Below are 25,981 nucleotides of genomic sequence, written 5' to 3'. Positions count from 1 at the left end.
TAAAAATGTTAGCACTAAATGTAGCCTATAGGAATTCTAAAGTGGAGATTACTTTTAAAGTTACACTTTTAGGAAATTGAGCCCTCTGAAGTCTATGAATGTTATACTTACATCCAATTTCAATAAGGGATGAAGAGTCAATAGAATATATACATATATACGTTATATAACCTTTGTTATCTCCAAGCTCTGTGTTGGTAAGGCTCTCTCCAAGAACAGGAAATGACTTCGACATACAATCAAAGTGGATTTTAAAGCAAATTCTTAAGTTTTCTGATAAGTAAAACGGGTTTTTTGCAACTGACGTTAAGTGACAAGGCCTTAGATAACTATGCTGATAAAAATCCTGGATCTGTATCTTGGCAGAGGTGTGGTTTCATTCAGTCACGTGAAGATACTCAGCAAGCACTACTGCTGTGCTAGGTCTTGAGCTATATGCAGCCTATGAATACGAAGATGGATTAGATAATTTGCTGCTTATCTTGTACTTCACAACCTGTTAGAGGAGGGAAGATTTGAACTTGAATACCTAAGAATATGAGGTAGCGCTTGTGTAATGAATGCCATAGAAGTGGTATAAAAATGCTAGTCAAATAGGAGAAAGGCAGCTATCGTTTCTGGATGGAATAATCAGTAAAGAAAATTTATGACATCTGGCATCGTATCTGCTCTGGTCTTTGAAAGATAGCCAGGACTTCGTTAGGTAGAGATAGCCACCAAGTCATTCCAAAAGGAGTGTTTAGATGAAGAAACAAATAAAAGGCAAGATATACTAGTGGACTGGCAATAGGTCCAGCTTAGTAAGAATCTAGGGTATACATAGAAGGGCATAGCAACAGGAAACTAGAAATGTAGACCTGAATCTGATATGCTGAGGAGTTTGTACTTGTTTCTCTTGGTAGGCACTGGGGAGCCACTGGGGAAGTTTATGGAATGGAATGCCATGTTCAAGTTGTTTTAGGAAGAAATCTGGCAAGCAGGATGCAGAATAGGCTGGAAGACACTAGAGGTAGGAAGACTAATTATGAAGCTGTTTTGACAGTTCAAGTGTGAGGTCATAATGAATAGAATAAAAAATATGACTCTTGGTAATGAGAGGGTTTCATGGATTCAAAAGATATTGTGGAAGGAAAATCAATGGGACGTGAAAACTAACTGGATAAAGAAGTTATATACAGGACAAAAAGGTGCACAAAGATTCTGAAGCACAAAGGTTTGTCAGAAGAAAGCCACAATAGATTGGTACAGATAGAACTTAGTGACAAGAGGAAAGTGGGCTGCAGGAAAAAAGATAGATGCAGCTTACATAGTCTCTCTGTAGTAAAATAAATGAAGAGAGAGGAAAAATGGCTTTGCAGAGTATTGTAGCTGAAAGCGTAATGAATAGAGTACAGAGCTCTGAAGCCAAACCTTCTGCATCCAAATTCTGGCTGTGCCACCAAATCACTATGTGAATGAAAACTACATTATTCAATGCTCCAAATCCCTGTTCGCTTATCAGTAAAACAGGAATAATAACACTACCTACCCCTGGGTTGAACAGCTGGCATTCATTATAAATTCCATATATGTTTTTGCACTTATTATAGAAAAAAATTGAGATATATGTTCAAGTATGGAGGAGATATGAGGTACAGTAAGTAGAAAGAAACCATTTTTATTTTATTCATCTGACTAAGTTGTATCAATTGTATGCTTACCATGTGCCAGGCTCTGTTCTGGGTATTGAGGATACACAGTGATCAAAACAGGTAAAATCTCTGCACTCATATAGATTGCATTAAAATATGGAAAACAAATAATTAATAAGTAAACACAAAAATGCAAGTAGGATGGTCATACACAATAGAAGATGATGTGAAGCAGCATAAAGAGGGTCGAAAGTGACCAAAGATGCTATGCTAGGCAATTGTCAGGGAAGTCCTGTTTGTGGTAACGACAGTTGAACACAGACCTGAATGGTATGAGGAAACAGCTCTGTGAGTATCTATGAAAAGAGATTCTAAGCAAAGAAAACAGCAAGTGAAAAGTCCCTGAGTTTGAATGTACATGATTATGCAGAAACAGAGAGGAGGACTATGTGGCTGAAACAGATTACAGGGAGGAGTAGCAGGCTTTGAAGTGAGGGATAAAGCCAGAGTTTGATCACACGGTGCCTTGTAAGACTAAGAAAATCACAGGATTTAGTTCTACACGTGATGGAAGTCAAGAGGAGTAACAAGACTATCTTTCAGTATTTGTATATTGAAAGGCTGATGTAGAGACAACTTACTGTAGGGTCAAGAGCTAAAGGAAAGGAAGCAGGTACAAGCTTTAGCTACAGTCTGTTATCTGCAGAAGATGGTGTGTCTTGGATATACACGGGCAGAGCAGTGTAGATGGGAAGGAGTGGTCAGACTTGGGACAGGTTTTGAAAACAAGAACTATAGCATGTAGTGAAAGATTGAATTCAGAGAGAGAAAATCAGAATGAAGGAGCATGAAACTCAGGTTTGTAACAAGAGTACATAAATCAATAGTGGTGCCATGTATTGAATAGGGGAAATAGAAGTTTGGAGTTGGGGAGAGGAATTATGGAAGAATGAGATTTCCATTTTGCACACAGATGGTGTGCTTATTAGATAGCCTTTTGGAGAAGCTGAGTCAGCATTCGATGTGGAAGTTGACATGGACTCTGGGAAGAGATTAAGCTGGGGATCATCTTTGGGATTCATGAGCATTTACATGATAGTAAGGCCATTGGTACTAGACAATCATCAAAGAGCCCAGTGTAGATAGAAGAGAGAAGCTTGAAGGCTGAGCCCTGGTGCACTCTCAGATTCTTAAGAGATTGGGAAGAAGGGGAGGAGCAAGTAAAGGATACTAGGAAGGAGCAGCCAGCTGGATAGGAAGAAAACCAGGAGCATTTAGTATACTGCAAGTCAAGTGAAAAAAGTATTTCAGGAAAAAATGAGAAGCTATGGCAAATTTTGCTGAGCGTCTGGGAATTGACCCTTTGATTTGACAATGTGGAGACTATTGATAACCTTGGCAAGCATGGTTTCAGGGGAAAGGGATTGGGAAAATGGCATTAAAACTAATAAAGAAGATGGAAAGAAGAAAAAGTAAGTATAGACAGCTTTAAAAGAGCTTTTCAAGAAAGGAGAGGATTGGAGTTTTGGTTGGAAGAGAAAGTAGTATCAAATGAGGGCACTATAGAAAACAGGAATTGTGGGAGAATATTTGTGTGGTTTTTGGAGTTATCAGTTGGAGGGAAAATTGATAAATCAGAAAAAGGCAGAAGAGTATTTAAGTGAGTAAAAAGGGATGTCCACAAGAGTTAAAAGCTGGCTATAGGGGGATGGGGAGAAAATGCAGACAACTGTAACTGAATAAAAAGTAAAAAAAAAAAAAAAATTAAATAAATAAATAAATAAATTTAATTATAAAATAAATAAAAATAAATAAAACTAAAAAGCTGGCTCTAGATAGAAGTACAAACAGATTGACTAGATTTGAAGGAAAAATAAGAATCCTATTTCTGAATGCTACTCTTTCCTTGGTGACAGAAGAACCACGATTATTAGCTGAGAGACAGGAAAGGACAGAGGTATCGGGAGTCTGGAGAATAAGAAAACATATAAGACATTCATCTTATAAAGTGAGACAATGAGTGACTGCAGCAATACAGTAGCATTTCCAAATAGATGGCAGCTCACCTTGGATTTGTGGCCATAAATACTCAGTAAGCAGGCTGTGTTTTTCTCCAGTGTCAGCTATTAGGGTATGGTAAGAGCTGGTAGAGAAACTCATTTAACCAGGTTTTTATTTTTTTTTCAGGTGATATGATGGGGAAGGAAGACCAAAGGAGATGGGGATATTTGCGAGGGACTAAATGTAATAAATTAATGGATTGAAAGCTGAGTTTGGGTGAAAATGATAACATGAGGTGATGAGGAACCCTGGGAAGGCGGCAGAGTTAATGGATTGGAGATAATAGTGGGATTGAAGAGTTGTCGGCAAGGGGGCAATCAAATAAGTGAGCAGGAAAGCAATCAGGTGCTAGAAAAAGGCATGATAGAAACTGACATTTTATAGGGGGTGCGACAATTGGTTTAGTGTGTGACATGGAATTGATGAATTACAGTGGGAAGGAGCCAATATCATCTCAGGTAGCATAAGGGAACAGCCTAGGGCATCAGATGGATTGTCTGTGTGGGTATTGTAGTTACCAAGATTGATCGGAGGGGTAAGTGGAAGGGAAGTGATCCCCAGATACTAATATCTTCAGTGACTGTGGGAGTGTGGCACAAAACTTCGACAAGAAGGGGGTAGGTAGTCAGTGCGGGAGTATCTCTCAGGAGTTGCTCAAAGGGTGCTGGATTATTTAAGTCTAAACATTGGAAGTATTACAAAGTTTAAAAAAAGTTATGAAGGTGATTGTTAGAATGAGGTCAATAATATTGACAGAAATTTCAGCTTTTTTCATGTCAACTCATATTTTACTATTTCTTAAACATGTTAGCTGGCTGTTTGCCAGATATTTTATTGTACAAAACAAATAGAACAGAGTGAAAATTCTGACTTCTCTTCCTATAAATAATATGGTTCTAAGTCACTCTTTATTATGTTTACTTGCCCAGAAAAGTTCAGGTGAAACTTTAATTGTTTTTTGATAATTGATGGAGAAAAGACACAAACAGAAATCACTTCATTTCTTCATGGGGGCACCACCAGTCTTGACTCACCAGGATTGTTGGACTGTGCGTCCATAGGAATCATGAGCTTTGCCCGGGTGGCCCGGCGAGCAGCCAGGGACCTCTCCAGAGTGGACATGGAGCTTCCTGCTTCTTCAGTGTCTTGACCTAAAAGGAAAACAATACTGCTGAGAGACACACTTTCGTCAATGATTCAAATTTTACATCATTTCTAGCCAGACACTCTAATGCCTTTTTCATTTTATTAATGTATGAAGTAATGCTACCTAATTTCTTATTACCAAAACAAGATACCATCACTAATAAAATTTACCTTAACCTCGTTACCCAGAAAATAACATTACTTACATTTTGTTATGCATAATTTTTGTACATGTATGTCTATGTGAAAGTGAGAAGGCATATATTAATATATTTTTCAAAAGGGGCATTATATCATATGTATTGTTTTGTAAACTGAAGAAAATAACATGAAATCTTGCTCTGTTAGTAAATGTCAGTGATATAATTTTCAATAGCTCCAGAACATTCAATTGTTTGAATTTACCACAAGTTACACAACTAGTACTTAAGGTCCAAAGACAATAAATCTTATTGTCTATAAATTTATTATGATTTCATAAAGCACCATACTAAAGAGCCATTTAAATTAATAAGCAAGAAATATACAGATTTGAAAAGTTAATAAAAATATATGTTGAGAGAAACAAAACTTAAGTTCTGAATAGCGTGTAGCACTGAAAAGTATACGATTTATTGGCATGGAATTTTGTTCTTTTAACCAGTAGCACAGAGAACAATTAATGTAATGTAAAGTATAACTAGAAGGATTTTGAGTGCTACTTTCTCTCTTATTATGGAACTGGCAAGTAGGTCCTCAAATTAGAGACAAATAGGCCCAAGTATCCTCTCATTCTAAAGAAAGCAGCTATCATTTGTAGTTAAACTTCTTCCAGCACGTACTGAGAGATGTCAAAACTAGCCTGGCTGGCCCTAACTGTCATCTGAGAACATGAAGGGTAAAGGGAATAATCAAGAAGGAAGAGTCCCAGAAATCATTGGCAAAACTTTCTGAGGGCTGAGAGACAATTTCCTCCCCTCCAGAGGGAGGCAGAGTGCTCTCCTCTCCAGATGTCTAGTAAAAAACAGATACAAGAATGAATACCTATAAACTACTCGGATTCATGAAAACAAACTCAAGTATTCACTTATCCTGTCCATGCAACCGGCTTGCTGCTCTACCCTGCATCTATTTCCTCTACCTCTACCTCTGTTAACCAGAGGAAGAGGTGTCTAAAGGGAGCAAAGCTGAGAGAGGAACAGTGTGGTCTACAAGCTCTCTCATCACTTGGTCTGGCAAAGATGTAGGTGCTTCCTCTGGGTCAAGTGTGCACATGGAAATGTGGGGAGGCTTGGGTCCCCTCGGGGAGCAATTCTCATGAATCAGTTACACATTCAAACAACTAAACTATTTTAATTTGGTTTAAAAACAACAGCTACTCATTCTACAAACACATCATGAGTAGACCAAGAGGTTTTTTGATGAGAGTACTTGGTTGATTATTCAACTTCCCATAAGCATGTCCAAAAGAGGAGGACCCACAAAATGCAAATTATCTAACCACCACTTTCTAGATTTCTTAGTTATTCCTGGACCTGGATTGTTCTGCACCGTTTTATTAAACAGTAGATTTTTTTTGTTCAGGTCACTTTGTATACCTGCAGAGGCTTCAAATAGACTCCATCAAACTAGTCTGGTGACCACTGAAGTGTGATTGTGTGACAATGAGAGTTGGTCTCCATAGTAATCAAACAAAGTAACAGAACAGTCAATATTTTCATATTTCAAGTGTCTCTGATGTGATTTTTTAAAGCAAGAATCTGACAGCAAATTTAAAATCAACTTTCAGTGATCCATAGACAGAGGGAACTAAAAATTGTGCAATGGCTTCACCTTTTATTGCCTTGACAAATGTTTTAAGACTTAACAAAAAGGAATCAATTTATTGATGCTTCATATTCAATATTTCCCAATGGTATGGTATCACCTTGTACCTCTTAGAAGTCTCAAGAGGCATTGAGATTATAAAAGGCAGGAATCAGAATGATGGGATAGAAAGTAAACCGGGTGAATCAACCAAATTTATACCAGATCATTTTAACTATTGGAAAGTAACTGCAAATTAGTGGGAAGGATACCTCACAAAAGAGGGAGGGGGGAACACCCTGGTGGGGTCCAGAATGAAATGAGATGTTTTTCCTGGTGCAGAGGTGAAAGAGTTACCTGAGTGAGAGGTGCTCTTGCTCCCCAGCTGCGTTTCTGACTGGCTGTGACTGACTGGAGTGAGCTCTTGGCAACTTTGGATAGGGGAGTCCCTTCCTGCCGGGTCGGTGCCTGGCGGCTTCTCGATGTTTTTCATCTCCATTTCCTCATGATGGATCCAGAGATCAGGGGGCCGCAGGTCCTTCTGGCTGCCCTTCCTTTTGCCAGCACTGTGGGTGGCCCGCTTCCTACAGAACAGAATTAGAAGGCAAATGTGAGCGCTTCTTTTCAATGGCTCCTCCTGTCTTCTGTCTGTCAATTCAAGTTAGAAGCAGGGAAAGGAAACAAAAGCACTCCCATGAGGAAACCTGTGAAATCCAGGAATTGGCAGGCTCCTCTTGGCCGCCTTTCCTCTTTTCTCAGGAGCCTCACCGCATTATAGGAGACGTGGTGGTGATCCCTGGGGCCCGGGCGGCCTGCCAGGGAGCACCTCCCTGCAGCAGCCCCGGCTGTGAATTCAAGCACCAGCTGACAATGGGCTAGATGGAGCCATATGCCAATCTTTGGAACTAGGCATAAGCTACCTGACTGTAACATCTGCTTAGGAGATAAATGAAGGAAATGCTTTGAAAGGGCAAATAGAAATAAAAAGGCCAGAAGCTGTGCCAACAGCCAAGATAGGAGCTTAAGGGGAAGTATTTACCACAGCTGTATAATTTAATGTGTAAGTGGGATGCTTGCTCTTGGAAGACAAAAGACCACAGGAGGACATTCTTAGGACCAGGAACCACTTTTCCCTTGGAGTCACTACAAGGGTCTGGATTCAAACACAGTAAGACTCATCCTTTTGAAAAGAGAAGAACACACTTTCAAAGTGTGCTTCAAATGTCTCTTATTTTACTCAATAAGAATTTTTCGATCATAAATTTGTTTAGTGGTCACCTCTTCATGGGCCTAGTGAGAGTCAGTTGTTCCTTGCATGCTAAGTGAAGTAGCATGTTGCTCCTGCTAGCTATTCCCTGCTGCAGGGGTCAGTAAACATGGCCTGAAGGCCAGGCCCTCCCACTGCCGCCGTCTGCTTTTGTAAAGTTCTATCGAAATCCTGCCCAGCTTATTCATCCTTGCACTGAAGTGTTGAGTAGTTGCAACGAAGATCACGTGGCCCACAAAGCCTAAAATATTTACTATTTGGGCTTTTTAAGAAAGAGTTTTCAATCTCTGCTCTATACCTTTATAATTTTTAAAATCTCCACTTGTAGCTTCAACTTCTTTTAAACCAATAATGTTTCCTTATAAGGCAAACTTCAGAGAGTTAAAATCTAACCTTTGACAGGAGCCCAGAGGAGTACCTCCCTCTCACTTTCCTTGCTTGCAGGGGCCTGTAAAAGAACCTTTTATTGCTGCTAAATGGCTTAGACTACTCTAGGTGGAAACTTTGTAACCTGTGCACCGCCACTGAGGGTAGCCTTGTTTTCCCAGCTACTGAGTAGGACGCTTGGTACGTATTCCACAATTAATAAACATTTAGTGGTGTGATTTGTTAAAATTTCCCTAATATTTTTTTCTTTGTCTTTCTTGAAGCATGCCGATGAGGATAAAAAACAAAGAACCCCAGACTTAATATCTATTTAGTAGTTTATGAGAAAAATAATGCCGTATTTTCTGCTCTGATATTTCCCCCCCGAAGGACCTGAGTTTGGCTGATTTCCTCGCAGCGACCTCTCACTCATGCTAGACAGTGGCCTATAGAATAACTCCTCGATAATAACCCCTAAGATAGTAACTCTCTGCTAACCGCCCATTCCCTGCATTCATTTCCTCACCATTCCACCCGCCCACAGGAAACCAGTCTGCGACCCACACTTGGCTCTTTACGTAATCTAACCCTGGCAACTTAGACTAACTCAGTGTCATTCTCAAACTCGGAGATTTCACCCTGTTATCTTTTTTTCTAACAAGTCAAAATGCTAAATAACCTCAATTCCAGGGCTTATATAATTGCATAAGGAGAAGCCCCAGTTCCCAAATCCAGAACCAGAATGACTTGTTCATGGTAACTCAATACAGAAATAGCCTGTGGTAGATACATCTATCAAATAATGTTTAAAACTAGAAACAGTGATAAATTCTCATTTCTCTTTGCTTACATGCATGCCTTATCCATTCCTCAATGTACTAGTCCCCCTGACCTCAGGACTAAGCCTCTCCAGATAAATTTTATATATATTTTAAAAAGTTACAAACCTGATTGAGGCAGAATCCTTTTGAAGTTATAACTTATAATATTCATATGGGAAGAAATGATTATTCCTGATAAAATGCATATGGATTTTAATCAGATCAGTCCTCCTCTGAGAAGTCACTCATCCACCCAGCCTACTGTCAGTCAACAATCTGAAGATCTCTAAGTAGACTTTTATTTCCTTTTTTGTATATACTCTGTGAAAGATCCTTTAACTACCTTTGTTTTCTATATTGTCTTTTATCAAAAGAGAAATCTTTGGCCTTAGCGAGGCCTCCCTCTCCTCCTGATGGTAGTCCAGCAGGGCTGTAATGAAACTGATGTTTGCTCCCACCTATGTGGTCTGAAATTTGTCTTCCAACCTGCAGGAACGGCTGTCGCCCTGGCCTCCTGTCCATCTGCCTGTTCCTTGACATAACGACTGCTGCCCAGGGGCCCCCAGTTCTTCTGTCTCACCATTGGGATATTCAACATTGTGTGCAGAGGAACCTAGTGCAGGGGTCCCAGCAGCAAGGATCACCTGGGAACTTGTTAGAAATGCACATCCTCGAGCCCCACCTCAGGTGTTATGAATCAGAAGCTAGGGAGAGGTGAGACCCAGCAACCTAGAGGGGAGCCTGATGCACCTACAGTTTTAGAAGCACTGTCAGTGAATTAGTGTTGCTTATTTGTTTTTATTTTAAACCTAGTTTTTCTATTTGATACAGACATATCACATTTATCCTTCCCCCAAACTCACCTTTTGTTACAGGTACCGGTAATCTTTCATCTTTTAAAAATAGTTGTAGAAAAGGGGCCTTTCTTGCCACCACAGGTATTTTCAAATAAAAACAAAGCAAGGGGTCTTCTAAGGCTCTCCGCTATTTCTCATACTGTGGCAAAGCTTTTCATGGCATGATCATAGACTGATGTTTTCTAGTTTGTTTTATTTATCAATCTATAATCCATCCATATGTCCATCCATTCATCTGTCCGTCCATCCATCTGATTATTAATCTTACTTCTTGTGCCCAGAATGCCTCCACAGTCCTACTTACTTACAAACTACTGGTTCTTTCTTCTCTCCTGCAAGAAGGCTTCCTCACCACATTAGGTCAGTGTGACCCTGAAATACCTAAGTCACGTCTGTCGTCTCTCCCTGTACCACTCGCCTTGCATTGATCGCTGTCTGTCCACTGAGCCGGCCAGACACTCCCAGTGTGTGGATGGCTTTCCTCCAGTGATACTGGAGCAAACTCTGTTTCTTCTACTCGCCCAGCATCATCCAGCATTTTAAAAACACTTATTCATTGGTTCATTCAGTGACTGTTCATGAACTATTGACTAGGTGTCAAGAACTCTGCTAAGTACTACAAGTGCAAATATAGGTTAGACACTGGGAGCTTACTAAATGAATGAAAAATGGTTTGGCTCTTGGGAATTTCTGCTTTTGTGGAGTAAGGAGCCTGCACTGGGATATGGTAGGTAGTAAAGCTGGAAAAGTGTAGGGGACCAAATCATAGGGGGGCTTTGCCTCTGTAGAAACATTTTTTAACGCCAGTCGGGGTAAGCCCTTGGGGAAATGGAGAAAGATTTATGGCTCAAGAGTTAACGTCAATCAGATCTGTAAGTATTTTGTATAATGCAGATGATACACTTTTCATTATTGACTTCAAGTATTTTTTGCCAGGTTATTCTTTGATTCTTTATTGGCCCACCTGCTCCTTGCTTTGCCTATAACTTGTTGTAAGAGCAGTTTCTTTTCTTTTTGCTTTTTTTTTTGTTTCACAAATTACTTTATTGTTGTTCAATTACAGTTGTCTGCATTTTCTCCCCAGCACTCCCCCGACCCCAGCCAAAACCACCTCCCTCGCTTGCTTCCACCCTCTCCCTTGGTTTTGTTCATATGTCCTTTATAGTAGCTTCTGAAAACCCTTCTCCCCACAGTCCCCTCTCCCCTCCCCTCTGGCTATTGTTAGACTGTTCTTAACTTCAGTGTCTCTGGTTATATTTTGTTTGCTTTTTTCTTTTGTTGATTATGTTCCAGTTAAAGGTGAGATCGTATGGTGTTTGTCCCTCACTGCCTGGCTTATTTCACTTAGCATAATGCTCTCCAGTTCCATCCATGCTGTTGCAAAGGGTATAAGCTCCTTCTTTCTCTCTGCTGTGTAGAATTCCACTGTGTAAATGTACCATAGTTTTTGGATCCACTCATTTACTGATGGACACTTAGGTTGCTTCCAGCACTTGTCTATTGTAAGTTGTGCTGCTATGAACATTGGGGTGTATAGGTTCTTTTGGATTGGTGTTTCAGGGTTCTTAGGGTATAGTCCCAGCAGTGGAATTTCCGGGTCAAAAGGCAGTTCCATTTTTAGTTTTCTAAGGAAACTCCATATTGTTTTCCACAGTGGCTGCACAAGTCTGCATTCCCACCAACAGTGCACTAGGGTTCCCTTTTCTCCATATCCTCTCCAACACTTCTTTGTGGATTTGTTTATGTTGGCCATTCTGACTGGTGTGAGATGGTTATCTCATTGAGGTTTTATTTGCATCTCTCTGATAGCTAGTGATGCTGAGCATCTTTTCATATGTCTCTGGGCCCTCTGTATGTCTTCCTTGGAGAAGTGTCTGTTCGAATTTTTTGCCCATTTTTTAATTGGGTTTTATTTGTCTTCCTGGAGTGGAGTTGAGTGAGTTCTTTATATATTTTCACTTTTAATGGGTATGCTGGGAATGTGAATGGGTAAGAACCAGCATTGACTGAGTATTCATTTTATTTGACAAGGCCCTGGGAAGTTCTCAAATATTATTACCATTTCACAGACTCTTTGCCACATTGTAATAAATTATTAAGTTCCCACTCTGTACTTAGGTACATTCTGCTCGAGTTATTCACAGGACGCAGACATGTTGCTGGGTACTATTTCTCTTGGTCAGATAGACATGCGCCCAAGATCTGAAGGAGACTGAGTTGAGGAAACTCTACCCCACTGGGAATGTAGGGAGGGCTGCAGGAACAAAGAGGCCTTACCTGAGGGTGGAAAATAGTAACAATTGACCAGGAAAAGTATAAACACCTGTTCTGAATCCTCCATCCAAATCCGTTGCCAAGGTTTCTCATTCTCTGTATTGTTTTTATTCTACTAACTGCTACTAAAAATAAAATTTTAAAAAACCTATTGTGTTCGAAACCCAGGAAAATGTGTCCTAGATATTCAAATAAACATGTATTTTCTGAGATGGAATTAAGACATATTAGTTTCTTAAGGGGTTACCAGTTAAAATGTCTTTGTGGTGGATATTGAAAAATGATTAAAATATTAAAACTTTGAAAATCAGCACAAGTGAACTATGATACTTAAAGTAGGGTAGATTTCATTTAAGAGTTTAGACATTTGATCCTCAGTAATGAAAATAATTATTTTAGTCAAGATTTGAATGGGTGCTAACATTTAAAACTTGCTGTGTACCTGTCAAATCAAATAGGAGGCTTAGTCAACTGGTGATTCTATTAATTATAATTTGGATTTTATTTACATTTACATTTTAAAGAAAATTTACATTTTATTTAAATTTAACGCATTCAGACAAGCTGTTAATCATCTACACAGTTTACTGCCTTAGAAATGTGATAACCATGTGCCTTGGATTTCCAGGATATTATCAATGTCAAATATGTTGTCTTTAGTATCTATGGATACATCATATACGTGTTCTATATTCTGGCCAGAAAAATGTTATTAGTTTATTAAAAACACAGAACACTCTCATCAATTTAAGCTTTCATAAAACACTTTTTCTATATATGATATTCTCAAATCTCACTAAGTCAAAATGTGTAAGGGGTATCTCTTCAAAGTGGTATAAAAATTTAAATTAATAACTAAAGAGAAATGCAAAATTATTTTTATTTCACATTAGCTTGAAGCTAAATGCTGCTATGTGTTTCTACAATTCAGTAGTATTCCATGGGGAATTTCAGCATTTATAAGACAGAGGGAATGATGAAAAGTATGTAGTCCTATTTCTTATTTGAGGAAACTAACAGGGGTTAAATCTTCCCTTAGGTTTAATTTAACACCATTAATTTAATTAAGGAAGTGATAGAATCAGAACTAGATCTTGGGTTCTAACTTCTGTTAGTTATTTTATATCATAAAAACTAAAATATTACAAACTAGAACGTGAGTCCATCCAATAACCTACCCCATTATTATATATGAGGTATATACGATAAACCTTACGAATATGATTAATCATAGAATAAAATGCATAGACACTAAACTGAATGAGGTATTACTGATAGTACACACACATAGGTTTCAAATCCATTTGAATTCAATTCAAATCCCCCAATAAAACACAAAGAAAATTTACATTCTCTAGCACTCTCAGACAGAGAGATATTGAAGAAGTCCATGAATGGGTTTCCCACTTCACCTTATTAATTACATTAAACTCCCATTTTTCTGAGAGCCCTCTAAGGGACATTATTTCAGTTTCAAATTGGAATTGATTTCACTTTCATCTGCGTTACTTAATTTGTTCTAAAAGGCTCAGTGGTGGCGGTATCAGGGGAGGAGTCCTCAATGAAATTGAAAAAAAAAAAAACTAAATTAACACTCAGAAATGTCTAGAAAGAGAAGCTTTTCTTTTTCTCCTTTTTCTCTTAACATATACAAAGAGATAACGATGAACGCCAGTGGGTCTGTTGCTGAAGAGACATTGTGAAAATATGCCAAGTAAATATTAAGCAACTTTGGGAGGGAGGAGAGGCACCTACTATAGGAACTCCAAATTTACTTTCTTAGAGTTTTCAGTTACTGATGGAATGATTTGTTCTTTTTTTCATTTCTTAATTTTAAAAACAAGTCATACCCAGGGCTCAGCTTCTACTCTTTCTAAATAAAATCTTTAAGTTCTTACCAAAGTGCTTTGTGTGGCATTTAAGATAATTCGAGAGTTTCTCTAAATAGCAACAAATCCCACTTTTACACATGGAGAAGACTGGCGTTTTCTCTGTGGAACAAACTATGTCCAGTATTCCAGTTCATCAGGTCAATATAACCCTCACGTATTCTTGCAATGATAAAAATGAAAAACAAAACAAAATACCGTGCTACGGATGGTTGAGCTGGTTAAATTTAATTTAGTGAATTTGTCAATGTTTTTAAGACTGTCATGGAATATGAAAAGTTTGGTTTTCGTCCTCCCCACTTGCATTTTTGTGACTTTTTCTCAGCTCTGCTTCAGAGACCTGTTGCCTCGATGTTCCACCATTCTATGTTTGCACCACCCCTTTCCTGGGAATGCTGGTCCACGAGATTATTCTGTTATTTATTCAGTTACCTTCCCCCCACCAGAGCCTTACTAAGTGCCCAACACTCTGGGAGCTCCTTGGGTGGCCATCAATTCCCAGAATGCTTACATAGGAGACCGGCCTTGTTAAGCTCAATTTTCTGGTTTCCTGTTTGAGCACAATGGACCAGCACACCAGCCATCATCAGCTTCAAGATAGTACAATCGCATGAATGCAGCTGGGTACCAAATTTCCCCTGCCTACATATAAATTAAATATGAAGGTTGCATCCACGCCCCCTCCCCATGTAACTTTCTTCCGTATGTACACATTCCTGTATCCTGTTTCCAAACACCTCACTTCACGACACTGTAAGATTCACGATACACCAACAGATATGGTCATAGGCTTTTTTAAAAAGAGAGAGAAAGCCTGAGGCACAGGGGAAGAGGGAAAATTATTTGCTAGAGAATCTTTCTTAAAACTTTGAAAGTCAGTGCAAGTGATGCATAGTAGTTAAAGCAGAGTAGATTTCATTTAAGAGTTTAGACATTTGATCCTCAGTCCAAAAAAATGCTATGTCAGAAAAGCAACAACAGCAAGGGAAGAGCCTGTGACAGCCGATGCACTGAGACAGTCCGGCTGAAAGAGACACACCAGGGTGGGTCTGAAAAAGCGCTAGGTTGGCGAGGAGGCAGCGAACAACCAGGAGGCTATTGCTGAGTCCCACACCTGGCTGACACAAGGTTAATACCCTGATTATGGGGTACTGATGAAAAAGGATAAGCTGAATTAAAGCCAACTTGCCACTCTAAACTGTGTACTTTGATGTTTCATACTCTGCTTATACTAGAACCTAGAGCTGCATGATATAAAAGTACTTTCAAACCCCTCAGTTACTAAAATGTTCTGAGAATCAGCTGTAGCTGGGAACTCTAAATTCCTGGGTCTCTCTTCCTCCTTACCTATTGCTTCTGAACTAATGTGTTGTGACCACATCATGTTTGGTTTTCTATAGGTGGTCATTCACGCCACAGGCGTTGATTAAACACCTGCAGGTTTCCTTGCCCAAAGTGATAAACACTTTTAGAGGAGCACTCATCTCCTGCCTTTTATACAGAATTGCAGAGAGGGCCATAAGTAGAGACACAGTGAAGTCTGTTTCCTAAGTGTTACTTAGGGGACACCTGCTGTCAGTTGAAAGGAAGAATCTGGCCTCAAGAAGTAAAATTAAACAGGAATGTAGAGCGGATCTCCAGGATGCTATGATTAAGCCTGCAAGTCTGGCCCTCACTCTCATATGTTAATAGGCCTGGACTGGACAAAAGGCAAGGTTTTGCCCAGGTCAGGAGATAAGGCATACTCAAGGAATTCTAAAATTGCAAGGGAGAGAGCCTTCAAAATTAGAACTTAGGAGAGGGAGGTTGGATCAAGCGGGGACTTCTCTCCTTTTGGGAAACAGCTGGTACTTACTTTCTCTGCTGGGCTGACGAGCGCCGGGTGCAAATCACGGCCACGACCACCACCACCAGCACCGTGAGGAGGCCCACGGTGACCACAATGATCACAAGCACGTTGCTGTTCTTCTGTGGGGTGACGCTGCCATGCGGGGGGTGCATCTGGCCAATGGGTGGCTCTGGGAAGAGACAGGCAAACTGAGATCAGGTTTAAGGAGCTATGGCAGCCCAGAGTTTACCAAGCTCTGTTAAGGATGTGAAGAGTTCCTATTGTTTGGGTATTATTGAAACTGAGAACAAAGCCATGAAACACGAGAGGAAGGGTCTAAAGGATCTATCCAACATAAATGAAACCTCTGCCCACACAACATCTTATCCAATAGCTTTCGTAGTGACGTTATTCGGAATAGCCAACAGTGGAAACCCAATGTCCACCAACTGATGAGTGGAGGAACAGTGTGGCCTATCCACACAATGGAACACTATCCAGCCGTAAAAATGGAAAGAAGTAAAGATACACGCATGTACCTTGAAAATGTTATGCTAAGTGACAGAAGTCAGACACAAAAGGTCACATATTGGATAATTCCATCCATGTGAAATATCTACGACAGGCCAAACTGTAGAGACAGAAAGCAGATTAGGGTTGGCCAGTGGGTGGGGGAGGGGGAGTGAATGGGGAAGGACTGCTAATGGGTGCAGGGTTTGCTTTTGGGGCGAGGAAAATGTTCTGGAATTAGATGGTGGCGTTGGTGGCAGAACCTGTGAATACACTGTAAACCACTGACCTGTGCATTTTAAAAGAGTAAATGTATGTTATATGAATTATATTTGGATTTAAAAAAAAGCATTAAGCTGTTGTATTGGCCAGAAAGTGGGGCGGGAGGAAGAAGGCTGCTTTGTCCTATGAGAATTGAAGGTGACAGGGACCTGAGAGGGCTGTGCTTTATGAGAAAATACTACAGATTTGATGGTATGGAAGACAAACAGTTTGGCACCAACCACTCACAATTTACCCCTATTCCCTTTAAGACACTGTCTATAAAGCACATTTAATTTTCAACCCACTGAGAGCAGCCAATGAGTTTGAAATTGTGTCATAAAGTCCTGATAGAAATGTTTTCCTGTGTTGCAATAGTTCTTCATGGTAGACAACATTTAGGCAAAAAATCACAGACTAATAAAACAGTCTTGATAATGTGTTTATGTAAATAACAATGGCTAATGACCTTTTATATTGTTTTCTTTAAACCCTCCGTCAGTGATCAATTGATTAGAAATAGTTTCTTCTGTGTCATGTTTCTTATTTCAAGCTACAAATTAAAAATTATATCAGCTTATAATTTTAGTTGTAAATTAATTTAGAAAGCTGCATAGAGCAGCGCATTTGGACATTTTTCTAGACCTAAGTTCGAATGTGTTTCTTCAACAACTCATATCACCCTTCTACACCCCTTGAACAAAAGGTTTAGGCCTTTGGCAACTCAGCAATCTTTTTTCTATACAATGAAAGTAATATTAATAATTATACAGTTACTGTCAGAGTGAAAGGCAATGTGTACAAAGGAACCATCTCAGTGCCTGATACAGAGTAAGAGCTTATAATATTATACTATTGAAATAAATAAAATGTTGCCTAAATGAATAACATCCCACACTATTTGGGATACTTCTGGCGTGGACTTCCAAACGACAAAATTTTTAGAAATAATCCTTAGTGTGAAAGATAAGTGAAATTCTCAAAAATGAATATAACACCCTAAAACTTACCTCAAAATCAAAGCATTATCTTTCAATGCTACTTAAAGACCATTGCTTTTTTTGAAAAGATAACTATAAGTCACTTATACTTAAATAAATTATTGCTGTTTCATTATTATTGGAAAATAATAAATGCTTTTGATATAAATTGAGTATCAGGGAGAAGAACTTATCAAAAGGTTTTAATAGCACTATCTGTTGAATGATTCTGACAACAAATGAAAGAAATGAGATTTCCTTGAAATAATTTTATATTTACTACAAAGAAATGGGACAAGTAATGAAAGGTCAGAACTTTCTATATCATAGTTTTACTTACAATTTGAAAAGCCATTTTATAATAGTATGTCAATATGCCCTTTCTGTGTTTAATAAACTAATTGATTAGAATAAATTAATATTTTATATGAAAGCTTATAATGGAAACAGCTGGGGATTTTATGGATTTTTATTAGCATGACAAATATAAAGAGCTTGTCATTTCTAATAAGCCTAGTTTGAGTTGTATACAGCAGTAAACCTTATGAACTTTTTAAAAACCTTGCAAACCAGAATTTTTCAAATTTCTCCTTTTCTTTCTTTTTTTTTCATTGAGGAAGACATCATGTTTCAAGTAAAAAAAAATAACGACTGCTGAGCATTAGGAAGATAATACTGAGATCATCTTCCTCGGGGAGTTAGGGTTCACGAGAACTTCCATTATACATCTTTCATTTCGATCCTTTATGACTTTCTCATAAAAGTTGCCATCAATTTAAAAGTTGACATTCAAGGTCTTTCATTAATTTCCTAATCTCAAGTCAAAGGATGAATAATCAGATTATCAGTCATCAATCAGTTAAGAAAGCCAAGTTCAATGGTATCTCTGGATGTAGCTGATCTTCATTATTTGAAGGAGTTGTATTCTATGAAGTTGCCACAAACACTAAATTAGAAAGTACTAAATATTTTTTATATTTTCTAGAGGAAATACAGAGTTAGGTTCCTGTGAGCCTCTAGTAACAAAATTTTTATCAACCAATCAATATATAACCTTGTTTTATGTGTGTTTCTGTTGAAAGACACCTTGTTTAAAAACAATGTTGATCCATTTAATTGAACTCATAGCCAACAACACTATAACTCATGCCTAAGTGGAGTTTAACTGACACATATATTTTCTCTGAAAGGCACATCACAGAGTTTTTGAGTGTTAACGGCACTACAAACAGCATTCAGCATCACATTTAGTGGCTACTTTGTACACTGAAACCACCAACAAAAAAGTACAAAAATGAAAAAAAATTGGCACTAAGTACATAGATCACAGAAAGGACACTTGTTTACAGTGTGAGAGCTAACACAAGGCAGTGTATCCCCTTGTTCCATCTCAGCTGAGTTTATGAGCTTTGGGCTTCTCTTATCTTTGGACATGCTCACAAAGGACCATAAAAGCACTGCAAATATTGATTTGGGGAGTTAAAAAATATTTTAGCAAGTAGGTGAATTCACACATACAGAATCTCTGAGTAATGATGATCAACCATACATTTAAAAATATGAACAGGCTGTTCCAAATTAGGAAGAATTTTAGAGCTCACAAATCTATATTAGCACAATTAAGAGCTCTGGGACACAGCCTGACTCCAGAAGGGGCAAGATGACATTTGACTGTCTTCAGAGGGGAAGTGGCATTGTGTGACTCAAACACTTGCCAATGTCCTCCTGGACACGGTGATAATTTCATGAGACAATGGGTACGACACACTGAATCACGCCCTGCACAGAGTTGGCACTCAGTGGACATCACAATGTGGCTCAATTATTTCATTCTTTTCAAATTAAAGAGAAATATAATACACCAATGCATCTGCTTCTAGTGTTAGCAGAAAAGCATGGGTAGCTGGTGTCTGAGCAGCCAAGATCTAGCTGTTTCACTGATAACAGTGAGAAAGGAATCAATTATTTTTTAAATCACATGAGCATTCCATCCAATTTTTACTTTCGTGATGTTTGATTGTCATAAAAGATTTCACACTTTTTTTCTGTTAAATTTAATAACAGCAAAATGTATTTTATAATCTCATGGGTCTAAAGTTTTGGTAATGATTATGAAAATTGGTTTAGTGAAATGTCTTTCATTTTAATAATACTTGGTAAGCTTTCAAGAATACTTTATATTTATCATATTTGCCCTCAAACACTCTGCTGGAAGCTCATTCCAGCAGCACTCTGAGCACTTATTTCTCTTACAGAAAAAGCCAAGTATTGGATCCAGGAGTCCTGGCTCCTGGTTTTGAGGATCTGGTCCCATCGCCACAATGTCTGGGCCCTAATAGCTACACAATGTCAACTGACAGGTGAATAATGTCAACATTCAGTTGACCAGTCCAGTTCTGAGGAGAGAAACAGATCCAGTGAGTTTCTAGGTCAGGACCAAACTTCTCTCCTACAATTGCAGTCTTCACTGATAATAGTTTTGTTATCAGAACACTTTAAGTTCAATATACATCTTAAAAATTTTACAGATCTTTGAATTTGAACTGAAATTCATATGGCATTGAATGTTTCAAAGCATTTCTGCCTGACATAAGATGACAAATAGTTATTTATCTCACAGATAATCTATCCCAATATTCTCTAAAATGAAATATTAATCAGCACTATGGAGAAAAAAAGTTCCCTGATCAATTACATTAGAAAACATACTTCTTTCTGAAATCTCAGAATTTTGAACATGCTTATCTGAACTGTGCATGGCCAAGAGAGGTTGGGCTGGGATGTTAGAGAACATGTCCAATTATTCCATAAATACGGACTGAAGATCCACTGGCTGCTGTGGATACGATGTTGTGATCAAAACATAGGTGGACCTTCGGGGGCATTGTGCTAAGTGAAGTCAGTCAGAGAAAGACACATGCTGCATGAACCACTCATACGTAGGACCTTCAAATGCTGAACTCAGTGAAATAGACACTGCAATGACAGTTACCAGGGGCTGCGGGCTGGGGGCAATGTGGAGATGTTGGTTAAAAAGTACCAACTTCCAGTTATAAGATGAATACATTCTGGAGATTCAATGTACAGCATGATGATTGTAGTTGATAATACTGTATTATAATATACTTCACAGTTGCTAAGGTGCTTAACTACTCTTACTACAGAAAACTAATGGTAATTATGTGATGTGATGGAGGTGTTAGCTCAGCTATAGTGTTTGTCATTTTGCAATATATAAGTGTATCAAATCAATACATTGTATACCTTAAACTTACATGATGTTATATGTCAATTATATCTCAATAAATCTTGGGGGGGGGCGGCAGAAAAGGATTTAAGGAGGCAAAAAGAAACTACAATGAGATAAAAAGCATACACAGTTTTAATGAAGGCACAGGTCTGCCTAACTAGTTGGACCAGAGAAGAAAAATGTATTTTATATATTAAATGATTGATCTTTTCCATTCCTAAAACATGTATGCAGTCTGGTCACTGTGACATGAACGGAAAGTCAGATTACTTCTCCCCTGGGATCAATGCAGAGCTCTTTAAAAAGGTTATGAAAGCCCTGTTTCTGAGTTATTTTTCTGGAAGGGTGGAGCGGGAACAACAGCCAGGTTGTGGAACCATTAAGAAGTATTTACAGGTCCAACTTCATTGTTTCACCATAATTTGAATGTCACTGTCTTTTTGTTTATTATGTGGTCTGAGAACAATTTTCAAATTAGAATATGGTGATGGTTCTCAATCTGCCATGCTAATCCACCCTTCAGTGGAGTATTTTTTATCAACCAATCAATATATAACCCTCAGCCCTCCCCCCAAAAAATCCAAAAAAACAGAGGCATGATTTTTGACCTCATGGAGCTTAGAACTTTACTGGAAAAAAAGTATAGTGAACAAATCAAGAAGCAAATAAACATAAAATTACAACTGTAATTAGTGCTTAAAACAAAAGTGGAGTTTACATAGAAAGGAGGACTAAATGACCATTGGTGGAGGAGGGAGGTCGGAAGGCCTCACTATAGAAGTAACACTTAGGCTGAACATAGAAGATTGCTAGGAGCTAGTTCTTATTCTTCTACAAGGGAAATGAGAGCAGCCATGTGTCTGGGACATTGTGAGCAAAAGGGAAATGACACAAAATGAGGGTAGAGAGACAGGATGCAGTTCTGACAGAGCTTTGAAGAACACATTCAATTACCCTAAGTAGAATCACAGAGCATTTAAAGGTTTCCAGCAAGGAAGTGACAGACTTGGTTTGTATTAAGAAGACATCTCTTCCTGCTGCATGGAGAGGGGTTGGTGGTGGAAGCAGAGAGACCAGCACAGAGAATATCGAAGTTTCCCAGGTGAGAGATGATGACAGATTGAACTGAGACAGTGGCGACTGCAATCAGGCAAAGTGGACAGTTATACAATATAGTTTGAAAGTAAATGACCAAAGTGGATTGCATAGGGGTCAGAAAGAGAGGGAGAGAGTCAGCTGCAGGCTTAATAGTCCTTATGGCTGAGGCGAGAAAGAGGGTGGAAGGGCAGGTTCAGTGAGGGCAGAACAAACATACAGTCTTGAAGATGTCAGGGTTGAGATCTTAAGATACATTACAAAGAGGCAGCTAGAATTTGGCAACATGGGTGGAACTGGAAGCCCTGGGAGAGGATGAGATCACCAGAATCAAGAGTATAGAGCGAGCAGAGAAGCCCTCTCCAGACTAAGATCTGGGGTTGAGACAGAAGGGCAGGGATGCACCAAGGAGAAGTGAGTGGCCAAACAACTTTCCCACTGCCTAGTTAATGAAGCAGTTTTTTTTTCTCAGAGTTTCTCATGGGACCCCTGTACCCCAAAACATCTCTCAGGGAATGGTAATTTAGATCAGTGGTTTTCAACTGGGAAGGTTTTGCTCCCGATCAATGGAAAATATGACAAGGTCTAGAGACATTTTTGGTTGTTATGACGTTGAAGGGTGGAATATTACTGGCAACTAATGGGTAAAGGCCAGGGATGCTGCTAAACATCCTACAGTGCAAATGCATAGGACAGGACTCGCAATAAAGATCATCCAGTCTGCAATAGTTCTGAGGCTAAGAAACCGTGACCTAGCTTAACACATCCTGTGCTCAGATCAAAAACTAAAATCCAAAGAGTTTAAGTGACTTGACTGACATAGTCTGAAGCCCTGGCAAAGTCAGTTCTACAGCCTGGGTTTGGGATTAGTATGGGATCCTTCAAATTACTTGGGATAGATATTGTTTGGGTTGCAGGTAAGCAGACACTTTTGTAGACTAGAACCTGAGACCCTGGACCACTTCAGTGATCTTTTCACAGGGAAAACAACTGTAAAATTCTATTTCTGGACTTTTATTTTGACATTCTGGTGTCTGTTGAATGGCTTATAAACAGCTTATTCAGCCTATGTTGATCATTTCATGCAAATATGGAAAGAGCTTTCACGTACACTTTATTTAGATGAGTTTAAATGTTATTGAGTTCTGAAAACAATAAAACAAGTTTTCCAAAACTAGAGGAAAAATCATGGTATTTTCTCCTAAACATAGAGGATAAGGCACCTTTTAGAAAACATCTAATATGGTTCTGAATGATCAAAAATTAGTTAATAACATTGATTTTTAAATCATGCTTCACCTAAGTATCAACATCTGTCAATCTTAGTTTAGTTTTCAAAGGCTGAAGTCAATGTAGAAACATTTTTGTAGGGCTTCAGATTTCTTAGCCAAAATTACTAATTTTAAAACTACAGGAAGAACATCCAACAACAATAAAGTGGTGATTTATTTTCCCCAGTGAGAAAACATGATGGAATTGATATAATTTTCACTATTCTTGTCATTCATTCAAATAATAACTACAAAAATCCCATTTATCAGAATTTGAGGATTTTTCTGCTTTAAAAATGGGCATGATAATCCAAAACTGAATGCCTCATAAAAGTAAAATACTACCATATCATCACACATTGGCTTTGATTCTACTTGTCATCACATAATAATTTAGGAAACTTCTTCCGTATCCTCCATTTAATTACGGGCTACAACAGTAAACATGAATTATATCTTTGGGTTTTCTTGTTCGAATTCCAACAGTGCATTTTTAAAAAGAGCAACATTCTGTAGGAGAAAGTGAATGATTAGCGAGGTCTCCATTTACTTGCAGCTGGCTTGAGTCTCCTGACAAAAAGCCATTATTCTTTACAATGCACTGAAGGATGAATCCAGCAAGGTAGGGAAAGAGAGGAGACCTCCAAAAGTCCATCACTCTAGAGAAGATGTATGGAATGCTTCCTTGTATAAAAGGTTCAAAAATTCAGATTTTATAATGTTTTTGTTGATGCAGCCTACCTTTTAAAGGTTGGGTAGGGTTGGAGTTTTATTAGTCAGGGTGTCATTTGTCCATATAAATGGAAAATATTGTCCCTTTTTCAGGCACAAGACATGAGCAGGATTTTAATCAGAAGCTGAGGTTTTTAGATGTTTTTGCTGATTTGCTTATAACGGCCCAAGCTAAAGTCAAATGACAAATTTGCTATCATTTATCTGCTAGCAAAACAGAAAAAGAAGACAGATTAAGTTTGCTTTCCACCATGCATGTCTCCCTGATGTTATCAGTTCACCTTAGTTAAGTAGCCTGTAATAATTTGTTATTCCAGTAGGGATTCTAGAAATATTTCAGGTGCTTTTTTCATCCCATCCATTTAACAAGAAATACCTATGACCTGATGAACTGATGCAGGAAATTAAAAAGGAATAATGTCAATAATCTAAACTGGTTCAAGGTAACTAGAGGCCATTTGTCTATTTTTATCTTCACAGCTTTCTCCTGTGAGATAATGTATTTCAGATTAATCACAATCACCTTTACAACTATATTTTTCACTAGGAATATTAAATATAATGGCAAAACTTGCAATGAAAGGCATTTCTCCCAACTACTGTCATTCTCTCCATCTGGGGTCTGATTTTTATGAAAAGTTATTGTTGACTAACCTGTTAACATCAAATTTGTGCTGGGGTTTCTTTTCATCGAGAGGATTTGTATTATTTGGAAGTTCAAGTTCAAATAGTCAATACCAAGGTTTTAAACTTGATCCATAATTGGAAAGTCCAGATGTAGTAATTACAAATAAAGAGATTGAGTTATTTGAATTATTTCTAGCTGCCTATGCATATGCACATTGAGAAATATTACAATGAAAATCCCTTGCAGCATTTTTCTTCATCTCATATGTACAGACAATTAGAAATGATTCAGATTTTACTGAGCTTCCTGTAGTTTTAGGTGCTAAACTTGGCAATCTTATCCAGAATTAAAGTTCTTTAGGACACAGTTTAAGAGACTACGTAGTTCCGTGTCTGTAGCAAACACATCCGCTGCACCTTTCACACACGTAACACTGCTCAGTAGTGGACGGAACCTGGGGACGGTAATTGTTCTTTCTCAATTACCTATACTGATTCCATCTTTAGTTTCCTGGCACTCTGCCTTTCCAAAAAGTATTACCCTATAAGTCACGCCTTTAGCTGGGAATGAATTCCAACCTGAAACTCCCATAGATACAGCATCTCAAAGCTCTGCAGGGTGACTCTGAATGGGAAAATCTTAATTCCCAGCATGGACTTCAAAACTAGAACCTCTTTGTCTCAGGGTATCAAATACTACGATTACGTTTCCACACAATTTCAACAGCGACCTTCTTTACCTTTCCTCACATTTCTGGGATTTTTCTCACTGTCTTTCATTTTTCCAGAGTGTGCTTCTCGGCTGTGTCCACCTGGGTAAGTCTCCCTCTTCACTGATTGCTTCTGTGGTGGTCATTTTCCAACATGTCTCGTGGCTCGTAGCCAGTACCCTACCTGCACAGCATTTCTTACTGACAGCTCAGGTGCTTGCAGTGGGTTTGGCATACTGTCGAGATTTCAGATAAAAGCTCAAGCAAAAGAATGAAATTGGCAAAGTCTGGGCGAGGGAATTACCATACCTAACCCCTTTCATAACGTGCCCTTGGGTTGTTTTCAGCCCCAACACATCCTTCCACTCATGTTTCCCTTGTGAAACTGCCAAAGTGCCTCTTGTATATATTGGAACCCGGGAACTATCAGAGCCAGGCACTAGCTATAACAGGCATCTAAAACTCCAGTACCTACAAGAGACAGAAATGTTACTAAAGAAAGTACTAAAGAGAGCACTAAACTGAGGGAGGAGTAACTATGTAAGAGACAACAGAAGTGGTAAGGGCTGTAGCAACCTGGATAGAATATCCTAGATATAGCCTTAGGTAGCTTAATTAGA

The 25,981-nt window shown here is 38.6% G+C and overlaps 1 protein-coding gene across 2 annotated transcripts in view; it reads right to left on the bottom strand.

Annotated features, from left to right (window-relative positions):
* Positions 1-25,981, bottom strand: part of DCC (DCC netrin 1 receptor) — a 995,961-nt gene that overhangs the window by 46,303 nt on the left and 923,677 nt on the right. For both annotated transcript variants that reach the window (XM_024580416.3, XM_045188039.2), the window contains exons 23-25: positions 15,953-16,115; positions 6,981-7,207; positions 4,727-4,843 (exon numbers count right to left, since the gene is read on the bottom strand). In XM_024580416.3, coding sequence (XP_024436184.2) covers positions 4,727-4,843; positions 6,981-7,207; positions 15,953-16,115 — 507 coding nt within the window. The remainder of the gene's footprint in view (positions 1-4,726; positions 4,844-6,980; positions 7,208-15,952; positions 16,116-25,981) is intronic.

This window comes from Desmodus rotundus, chromosome 10 (genome assembly GCF_022682495.2).
Source record: "Desmodus rotundus isolate HL8 chromosome 10, HLdesRot8A.1, whole genome shotgun sequence".
Lineage (NCBI taxonomy): Eukaryota > Metazoa > Chordata > Mammalia > Chiroptera > Phyllostomidae > Desmodus > Desmodus rotundus.
This window is presented reverse-complemented; position numbering and strand designations above follow the sequence as displayed.